General features: G+C 41.6%; 1 protein-coding gene across 1 annotated transcript; it reads right to left on the reverse strand.

Moving 5' to 3' along the window:
* Positions 1 to 7,461: 7,461 nt before the first annotated feature.
* fkbp7 (FKBP prolyl isomerase 7) lies at positions 7,462 to 10,533 on the reverse strand. The gene is made up of 4 exons (XM_032568777.1): positions 10,299 to 10,533; positions 9,240 to 9,391; positions 8,759 to 8,886; positions 7,462 to 8,007 (listed from the first exon to the last, which is right to left on the reverse strand). Exons 1-4 carry the CDS (start codon positions 10,529 to 10,531, stop codon positions 7,846 to 7,848), a joined length of 675 nt encoding a protein of 224 aa, XP_032424668.1. The 5' UTR covers positions 10,532 to 10,533; the 3' UTR covers positions 7,462 to 7,845.
* Between the last annotated feature and the right edge of the window lie 377 nt (positions 10,534 to 10,910).

Genomic DNA, 10,910 nt, shown 5'->3' on the forward strand with positions numbered 1-10,910 from the left:
ACAGCGTGTTTTGAATCTCAGAAGGAAGTTTACCAAAAACCATCAATTTCTTTCTGACTATACTAATTTCATGAATGATATAATTTCCAAGGGCTATGCTGAGAGAGTCTCAGTTGAAAATCTTGAACGGTGTGATGGGAGGGTTTGGTATATACCACACCATGGAGTATATCATCCTCACAAGAAAAAGATAAGAGTCGTGTTTGACTGTGGTGCAACATTTGGAGGAAAATCCTTAAACACTCAACTCTTACAAGGTCCAAACCTCACCAGTTCATTGGTTGGTGTCATCACCAGATTCAGAAAGGAACCTGTTGTTATCACAGCGGACATTGAGGCCATGTTTCACCAGGTCCGAGTACCACCATCTGACTCTGATCTGTTGAGATTTCTCTGGTGGCCAAATGGAGAGTATGATCAGCATCTTGTGGAGTACCAAATGGTTGCACACCTTTTTGGAGCTACATCGTCTCCAAACTGTGCATGTTTTGCACTGAGAAGGTGTGCAGAGGACAATCAACAGCTGTTTACATCAAATGTCATAAATGCGGTGCTTCACAACTTTTATGTGGATGACTGTTTGGTGTCTGTGAGCACAGAAGAGGAAGCTGTGTCATTATATCAAGGACTTCGTGGTTTGTGCAAGAAAGGCGGATTTCAACTTCTCAAATGGATAAGTAACCGACGCAGTGTTCTTACTGCAATACCACAGCATGAAAGATCCATTGAGGTGAAGAACCTGGATATGGATAATGATGATCTACCTGTGGAGCGTGTGTTGGGAGTACAGTGGTGTGTACAATCAGACCTGCTGAAATTCAAGATCATCCTCAAAGATAGACCTCTGACAAGACGAGGAGTCTTGTCCATCATAAGTTCCATCTACGATCCTCTTGGATTTCTGGCACCAGTTGTCTTAGTCGCAAAGGGGATTCTACAAGATCTAAACAGAAGACACGTTGGCTGGGATGATCCTTTGCCACATGATATGGTCCAGAAGTGGAAAAACTGGCTGGAAGGACTTCATCGGCTTGAACAGTTTGGAGTTAACAGATGTCTGAAACCAGAAGACTTTGGACAAGCCACAAGTTTGCAGCTTCATCATTTCAGTGATGCAAGCGAGAATGGATATGGAACAGTGAGCTACCTGTTGCAGTGTAATGCTGATGGACAAGTGCATTGTGCATTTGTAATGGGTAAAGCCCGTGTAGCTCCACTGAAACCCATCACCATCCCTCGCATGGAGTTGACTGCTGCAGTGGTTGCCAGCCGTATGGATAAGCTGTTGAAGAAGGAATTAAGAATGGAATTACAAGACTCAGTATTTTGGACTGATAGTACTTCAGTTTTGAAGTACATCAAGAATGAAAGATTGAGATTTAAGACTTTTGTGACAAATCGAGTTGGAGAGATACTCAATTTGTCAAATCCCTTACAGTGGAGGTACGTTGCTACCAGTATTAATCCAGCAGATTTGGCATCCAGAGGAGCAAGTGTGGAGTCTCTTTTGAAAGCTAATACCTGGGTGTCTGGACCAAAGTTTCTTCATGACCCTGTATGGAAATGGCCTGCAAATCCTGAGGACATAAGTCATTTTGCTCTGGAGGATCTAGAAGATCCAGAGGTCAAGACATTGGTTTCTGTTAATGCGACATGCACTAATGAACAAGTGGATCCAATTATGGACTTCATTCATTCATTTTCCTCTTGGGACAAACTGAAAACAATGGTTGGGTGGCTACTCAGGTTTAAACAATTGCTGTCCAAACTGGCTCAAAAGAGAGCACAACTGAAGTTGGACCTTGCAAACTCCAAACTTGATGATGTTAAATTTCAAGAAAGATTGAAGAAGGAAATGAATGTTTTCAAGAAAAAGGTTGCATTGGGAGCCTTATCAGTGGAGGAGTTTGGAAAAGCTGAGAGTGCCATCATCTGCTATTGTCAAAGAAAGCGATATCCAGAGGAAATAACTAGTTTACAGAAACGTAAAGGTGTGAAGAAAACAAGCCAGCTCTATAAGCTTGATCCTATTCTTGAAAGTGGTGTACTAAGAGTTGGCGGAAGGCTAAGCAAAGCAGCTATGCCTGCTGAAGCTAAATACCCAGTCATATTGGCTAAAGACCTTCACATCTCCGAAATTTTACTGCGCCATATACATCGTCAGACAGGCCATGGTGGACGTAATCATATGCTGGAGGAACTGCGTCAAAAGTATTGGATCCCAGGTGCCAGCGTTGCAATCAGGAAGACTCTATCAAAATGCATGACTTGTCGACGACTCCATGCTGCACCAGGAAGTCAAAGGATGGCAGACCTTCCACAGGAGCGAGTGTATCCAGACAAACCCCCATTTACTTGTGTGGGTGTGGATTGTTTTGGTCCCTTTGAAATTAAGCGTGGAAGGAGCCTGTTGAAACGATATGGAGTCATCTTTACCTGCATGACAACAAGAGCAGTTCACCTTGAGATGTTGTCATCACTGGATACTGATTCCTTCATCAATGGTCTCCGAAGGTTTATTGCTAGACGTGGTCAAGTGCTGGAGCTGCGTTCTGACAATGGAACCAACTTTGTAGGAGCTGAACGCGAGTTGAGAAAAGAAATTGAAAGATGGAATCAAACTCTAATCAGTAACACTCTCCTTCAGAAAGGAATAAAATGGTCTTTCAATCCTCCTACTGGCTCACACCATGGAGGTGCATGGGAAAGTCTTATTAAATCTGTTCGGAAAGTGATAAATTCTGTTTTGAGAACACAGAGTCTTGATGAGGAAAGTCTTCGGACAGTTTTCTGCGAAGTTGAGGCTATCATCAATAGTCGACCTATAACCAAAGCCTCTACTGATGCCCACGACCTGGAAGCACTAACTCCAAATCATCTTCTTCTTTTAAAGACCACGCCTTCATTACCACCAGGAGTGTTTTCCAAGAATGACGTCTACGCTCGGCGAAGATGGAGACAGGTGCAATATATGGCGGATCTCTTCTGGAAGCGTTGGTTAAAGGAATACTTGCCTCAACTACAAGAGCGGCAGAAGTGGCAAAAAACAAGACGGAACCTTCTTCCAGGAGATGTCGTCCTCATCGTGGATGACTCTGCTCCACGCAACTCTTGGTTAATGGGTAAAGTTGTGAACATTGTTCCTGATAAAGGAGGACTTGTGCGGTCAGTTCGCATCAAGACAAAGACGAGCTACCTGGAAAGACCCATTACCAAGTTGTGCTTGCTTCAGGAGGCGGAGATGCCTTGAACATTTAACGACCTTTTCTCTCAGTTCTAATCACCAGTGACTTCCTTTTCTCTAGTTGATTGCTTAGTCTAAAAGATAGATTAAAATAAATTTGATACTGAGCAATTTATGACTATTTGTTTCTTAGGCTTGTCTCTTACAGTGTTAACATTTCAGATAATTATCTTTGTAATAATTAGGGGCCGGAATGTAAGAGCCTTATGGTTGAAATGAGCAGTTACTGATGTGGCAGGAGCACACGGCTTTGACACTTGGGTGGTGGGTGTGTCGAGGTGGGCGTGACTGTCACTAAGGTATGAATGGGAGCCATACTGGCGCGCTGATTTGTATGTATGAGGAAGCGGGTGCGCCGGTGGTGGTCATAATTTCTGTTGACCGTGTTGTAATGTCGCTTATTGTTAGCAACATTGTATGGTTTAGCCTGGTCAGTATGTGTCAGTCCATGTAAAATCTGAAGTATGACAGTCAAGTGGAATAAATTGATGATTGCAACAACAACCTGAAGCGACTTGGGAGTATATTGAAGCACGCGTCGGACAGTTTGAAATTCACCGCGTTAACCCAGTGCGGCCCTCTACAATACCGCTAGTTTGCCGCACATTTACACATCATTCTTCATGCTGCTTTTCACCTCAACCAGTCCAAACGGGGCTGATTCTGACGGGTCACACGCCTCGCCATCCGGAGTTGCACCAAGATCTGATGTGTCAGGGCCAACAATGAATCCCACAGGGAGCACGTTGACCCTCAACGTCTCAGCAGAGTTTGCCAGCAGCTCAGACTCCATCTGCAGACCAAGCTTCATGGCAGCAGGTTGTCTAGTGACCCCTGATCATCCGAGATGCCAGTGCTGCGGCAGCAGACTCCTCCTCTGCAAGCATCAGGGAAACGGCTAGCAGTGAGTCTTGGCTGTCGAAGATGTACCCATGCAGGACATCTGGACTGCTGTCTTGTTCTGGCCTCTATTTCATAAGACATTTCCAGTGACACTTGCAGAGACTGAAGATCCATAAGTTGACCGAGTTTGGGCACAAAGCACATCTTCGGAAGACTGCAGCATCAAAGGAAGAGAAGGGAAGTCTGGAGCCGTGTGGTGCAGAATGATGCTACCAGAGGACAGTCAGGTGGGCACTGATGCATAGTGGAGAAGCTGTTACATAGAGCAAAACGTCAAGAGCCTGAACTCTGATGGTGCGTTCACACCAAACACGTTACGTGCATCAAAAACGCCTCCGATGCTTCAAGTTCAACGCGTCTTCACTGTGAATGCAGACGCTTGACTCGAAACGCTTGACAACTAGCATTTGGTGCGTCTGGCGTCCATTGAAAGACTGGAGGCGCGTCGAGGCGCGTCAGCTCTAGCCGTTGTTTTCTGTTGGACGCTCTTGATGCGTCAAACGATTCAAAACGCACAACAGCCTTCGACGCGCCTCCACGTAGACTTTGACTGTAAACCAGACGCGTTTGGTGTGAACGCAGCATTAGACAACCCCAAACCTTGACATGAGAACAGAAAACTACTGCTAACCTCAGTCTAAACTTAATCTGAACCCAGATACTAAATATAATGCTTCACAGCATTAGGATCAGGCTTCAGTAACATGAATAAGTGAACAATAGAGACTATATAGACACCCTTATGTCAAAATGGAATCGATGGAGTGATTTATGACCTTAATTATTAACTGCCTTTAATTTCCAGTGATAGAAGATGTAACTAAGTCTCCGTGAGAAATTGTATTTAAGAAATAAACACAGATTCACTGATTGAATTTGTGTTTGACATGCAGCATATATTTGAATTTGTGCAACAAACACCAAAAGAAACAAGAAACTATACAAAACCTGAACAGCCATTCAGTTTGATAAATATTTAGACAAACCATCACTTGATAGAATCGATAGAAATCCAACTGCACATATCAAAACATCAAATCTAAATAAATAATACTAACTGTATTAAATATTGTGATACATAATGATGCTTCACATTGATCATTTCTAAGCTTTAGTAATGGAAACCTCAACAGCTACAGCTGTATTATATTTTGTTACTGAACAAACTTAAGACAAGTGTGTAAGTTACTGATGGCAGGAAAACATGATTAGAACCAAGGAACAGAAGCTGCAGATCATTTTAAAGGGATCAAAACATTTGTGGTTCTGTTGTTATTTTTAGGTTAACTTAACCAATGTGATTATTATAACATAATAATGTGATTATAAGTCAGACTAGTTGTCAGAAGATGTAAGTAAATCTCTGTGAGAGGGGAAATGTAAGAAAAACAAGATCCACTTTTAATCAGATTTTATTTTGGGGGAAAAAGTGAAAGTTAAACCTGAAAAGCCACCAAGGCCTGTTTAGAGCCTGTAACATATTGTTAAGAAATACATTTACTGAAATGTATCACATGAGCAAATATTACAGAAAAAAAATCTACAAGAGTTTAGTTCTTACAGATTTAGTTTTTTGAATGGATGAAGGAAATCACAAACTGGTAGTTAGCACTAACTAGTCCTGCTACCAGTTAAACTGTAGGTTTTCTTAGATGTTTGTGTTTTAGAGGTATGTTTCTCTCTTATGCAGGGGCAGGGGCTGTTTTCCTCTCACAACTGCCCCCCACACACACACACACACACACACACCCCCACACACCCACACACACACACACACGCACACACACACACACACACACACACACACACCCCTCTCCCCTTCACGCTGTGTATCAGGAAGACAATCTGTTTAAAACTAGAGCAATTGCAACACTAAAAAATCTACTTAAATTTCTCTATAGTATAAACTATATATTATTATTGATTATTGTAACACTTATTGTTTTCATGTTTAATTGTGTTCTTTTAAAAATCATATAGCTGAGAAGGAGTTTACGAAAACAAAGAGTCACAAAGATTAACAGATGTCAAAAGAATGATTATTTATTTAAGGAGGTGGAGAGAGGGAGGCATCCAGTCACCGAAATGAAAAGTGATTCATTATTAAGGCCATAAATCTCTATCTCTCTAACTGAAACAGTAGCAGGCCAACCTACACACAAGAGACCAAGTTAGACAAGCACCTTGAGAAACTGCCTTCACCTTCTGTAAAGTGAAACCAGTCAGCGGCGCTCTGTACGTCTCTCTGGCCTCTGCAGGAGTCATCAGCCTGGGATCTGATCTCCTCAGCGATCTACCTGCTTTTAAATGGAACTGCTGATTACCTGTGATTACCTGTCTGGCTAACGAACCAGCTGCTCTGTCACAGCTCTGTAAATGTCCACATCTCTAATGAGTAAATCAAAAAGCTGATTTATTTCAATAATAGTAAAACTTGACCCCCATATGGATTCCTTGCACTCGATGTTCTACATTTTTATTTCTATGAGTTTTGATTATGTGAAATATTATGTCCAGTAATGACAAAGACTGTTAACAGATTTGCAGCAGAAAGTCTCTTAGCAGACATTTTTACCATGTCTCTATAATAAAGTATTAGAAAATTCACACAAAAACTTCTTTATTACGGCAAATTCTAACAGACAAAAATATGTTTCAAAGATGCACAGAAAGGATTTGGGTGTTTTTAAAACAGATTTGCTTTTATTTGCAAAGAACTTGGACTATTATGAATTACTGAAGCTGAAACTTCATCAGGGAAACATTTCAGAGCTCTAGAAATTTAGCTTGATAACTGAATAAATGGCTGTAAACAAATTTAATAAAGTTAAATATTTCAAGCTAGTATTCAGCTTCACTTGTCAATAACCGGAAGTGGAGTACCAAAATAAAAGCTGGGTCTTGTGAAGCTCTGAACTCCTGCTGGCGCGACTTTTGTTTCAGTGTGTAAACAGTTCAGCTGTAAACTGAGTGAGTCGTTTTGATATTAAAGTTTTACCCATGGATCTACAGCGGCAGTGTTAGCCAGCTAACCAGCAGGAGTTCATGGACAAGTGCGCAAGATCCAGCTTTTATTTTGCTAGTAAACTTCCGGTGATCAGCTAGCGAAATTATCATAAGCTAAATATTCTATAAACATCTTAATTTAAAGTAACAATTCCCCCATTGCGATATTCAGTTACTAATCTGATCTATCTTAACTGAGCTAAAATAGGAAAACTTTTTTTTAGTGCGTAACTATTTATGGTTTTATTCGTAAAACGGACACAGAAATTAATGTGAATTTTATTCCAATCAAAATCAAAACACACGTATAATTTGTTCCATGTTTTTATTTCATACATCCAGCCTCAGGAGTGTTTCAAATAAAAAGTTCTGCCTGTGGCTCGTCCGCCTGGCAGTCATGTGACCTGTGCAGCCTCGTGGTTAGTCCGGGTACTACAGCAGGCTTACATTGGTTCCTACCTTCCAGTTCTAGAACCGTTAATCTAAAGACATCGATTCTGGACGTGATCCAAACCGATAAAAATCACAGTTACTTAGAAATGTGTGCCACTAAATTAACTTTGAAAACACCAGAAGAAGAAGTGTGGATGTAATCTGGGAGCAGAAGTGGTTTAACTCATGAAAACAGACCAACTGATTCGGTTTCACTTCTTCCTGTTTCTTCTCTTCTAAAGAAATCACAGACACAGCCGCTAAAGCTCATCCCGTTCATATATATTATACTCCTTGGCGCTGATCTGCCCGTCTTGGTCCTTGTCGCTCTTCCAGAAGATGTCGGCCAGGATTTTCTCGTAGAACGGCTCGTCCCGTGGTTTCCCGCCCTTTTCGTATTCCAGCTTCAGGTATTCCTTCACCTGGACACAGTGGAGCACACCTTCAGGAAGCTCTAACCAACAGCAAACACGTTAACACCAAACTGCAAAACATGAACCCACTAACTTATCACAAAGTGAGAAATCATTGGAAGTGTTGAGCAACAAGTGTGGGAGGGGCAGAACCACGGCTCAATGCTGCTCCTGAAATAAACGTTTCCTCTGCTGCCTCATTAAGACGGTTTTAAGCTGAGGTCAACATGAAAGAAGCACAGCAGCAAACTTAGCAATTTGTTGTTCTATTTAGCAACTTTTCAGACCCTAACAACTTTTTTTCTGTAAAAGTGACTAAAGACAAATATAGAAACTGTTTTGTTTTTCAAAAATGGGACGTTTTACAGAAAACGTGACTAGCAACAAATCTTAATTTTTTTCAAAAAGCAACTGGAGGTAAATCTGGCCACATTCATAGAAGAACAACTATAGACAAATCTAGCAACTTTCCTAAAAAATAAAAAAAGAGTGAAATGAACCGAGTTGGAGCCAATCAGAAAATTTACCTGCAGTACCACCTTCAACCCAAAGACGGCAGCACTGAGCCAGTTTTAGGACAAATATTATAGAATTAATTTACATGAAAATGTCAATTTACACTGAAACAAAATTAGAACCCAATTAACCAATTTAGAAAGTTTATGTAGAGAATAACTAGATTTGGGGTTTAGTTCCTCTCTAGCAGCTCGAAGCGTTTGGAGAAAGAACGGTGAGAAAATGGAGGAAGGCTCTGCGTTACCTCCCCCTTGGTGAGGCTCTTGTCCTGGTCCAGGTCCATCTGTCCGAAGGCCTCCATGCTGCGGGGGCCTCTGGACACGGACAGCACCTCCACCTCGAACACCACCGTGGCGTTGGGAGGAACCGGACCTTCGTCAGTCGGAGACACAAACCAGAACCGCTTTAACCTTAAACGTTTTAAATCGCTCTGTAAATAATCCCAGGAAATGAGTTTCTACTGGAAGGAACATGCATCTTATTCATGAGGAGAAAAGACTTCAGCAGGAAGTTCGAACCTGGAGTGCAGGAACCAGTGCAGCGCCCCCTTCAGGTGGCACAGATACAGCGTTAGTTATCTCAGCAGCTCCAGCACATGCAAAGAAAAACCCTCTGAGCATGCTCAGCCTACAGGGGGCGCTGCTGCAAGAGAGGACAAGACAGAATGAAGACACGGAGGACGTCCCGGTCCCACAGGACGTCCACTTCCTGTTCGGCAGACCAACCTTTTCCTGTCTGACCGAACGCCAGCGCGGCCGGAACCGTCACCTTCCTCTTCTCCCCGGCGCACATGTCCATCATGCCGACGTCCAGGCCTCTGATGACCTGTCCCACGCCCAGGACGAACCACTGCGGGTGTCCCTGCTTGTCCGACCGGCTAGAACAGAAACAGTCAACATGTTACCGAGTCCAGACGGACCAGAACCAGAACCAGACTCCAGCTTCAGTTCTTTGAGTTTTTCAGCTCAGATTTCAGGAGGTTTGCAGAATTTCCATCTGGATTAAAAACCAGCCAGGAAACAGGAAGGAGTTTAAACTGAAACGTTTCTTACCTTCCTGCATCTTCCTGATCAACTCTGGTTGTTTTTACATTTTTTAATCCCCGTTTGATTTTGGCGCCGTTTGTAAAGTTAGTCAAAAATTAACAGCAATAATTTGGTTTATTTAGTCTGAGATAAAAAAAGAAAATAAGGTACATTTTTTAATTTATAAATGTCAGTTTTAAAATTAAATCTTTAGTTAGCAAAACAAATATTTAGTAAGAACCACTCCCTAAATAGCATTTAGTTTATTTTGAAGCTAAATATTTGGTTTGCAAGCCAGGCTACTAGATTCAAATATTTTAGTTTGGAGCAAAAAATCTACTTAGCAAACTAAATATTTAGTCCAGAGATTATTATTTAGCCTGAAAGCAAAAATATTTAGCTTCAAACTAAATATTGAGTTTGAAGTTAAATATTTAGTTAGCAAACAAAATTATTAGATTCAAACCAAATATTTAGTTAGTAAGCTAAATATTTATCTTCAATATTTAAGACAAAAACATGTTTAGTTAGGAGCTGTTTAGTTGGTTAGCTAAATATTGCTAAACAAATATTTAGTTTGAAACTTTTATAAATGAATGACTGAAAAATTCATCCTCATTTTCCACCCAAATTATTGCTGTTAAATTATGACTGTAACTTTACAAACCCATATTATTCAGCCCGCTGTTACCAGTGAGTCTCCGAACCAGAACCAGAACCTCTTTAGAGTAAACTGGACCCGTCTCCTGTAGAACCGACCTGCAGTAGAACTGGGAACCATCTTTCTCCAGGAAGCCATCGTAGTGAGCGTTGATCAGGTCTCCCTTCTTGCTCTTCCTGCTGCACTCTTCGGGCCTGAACAGAACCTGGATCTGGACCTGGTCCTCCGGTTCGGCTGCTCCAGCTGCTCCGGCCCGGACGGAACCGAGCTGCCAGCCCAGAAACACGAACACAGCGCAGCTCACCAGCCTCCACATCATCCCGCTTTGCATTCGTGGCAACTTCTGAATCTGACGCTGACGCCTGGATGACGTCACAATGACGCTATGATGCTCGTGGGCTTTTCAGTCCTGCGTTTAGTCTGTCAGGAGCTCCGATATTCTCTCACCTTTCAACATTGTTTTATTACAAACTGAGGCTGTAATTTCTAGGTTTATGTCTTGAGATAAAAATCTGACAGAAATTTAGATGAAAAGTTTTACTTTTTGCACATTTAACACCATCATACAACTGCAGGGGGCGCTTCAGTTGATTTTTGTATCCACCCATTCAAATTCAAACTCAGAAATACTTTATTTAAATGAAATGTTGTTGTAACTCATATTAATTCAAATTCTTCAAAGAGTTATTGTAGATAACACCAATCCAAAA

Source organism: Xiphophorus hellerii, chromosome 7 (genome assembly GCF_003331165.1).
Source record: "Xiphophorus hellerii strain 12219 chromosome 7, Xiphophorus_hellerii-4.1, whole genome shotgun sequence".
NCBI classification, from domain to species: Eukaryota; Metazoa; Chordata; class Actinopteri; order Cyprinodontiformes; family Poeciliidae; genus Xiphophorus; species Xiphophorus hellerii.

Bases quoted from the DNA above. Each gene is read 5' to 3' on its own strand.
- fkbp7 (XM_032568777.1), bottom strand. From the start codon at position 10,531: ATGCAAAGCGGGATGATGTGGAGGCTGGTGAGCTGCGCTGTGTTCGTG. The intron at 8,887-9,239 runs GTTGGTCTGCCG...CGACTGACGAAG, and splicing joins GTTCGGTCAGACAGGAAAAG to GTCCGGTTCCTCCCAACGCC. The intron at 8,008-8,758 runs GTAACGCAGAGC...CACTGTGTCCAG, and splicing joins AGAGCCTCACCAAGGGGGAG to GTGAAGGAATACCTGAAGCT.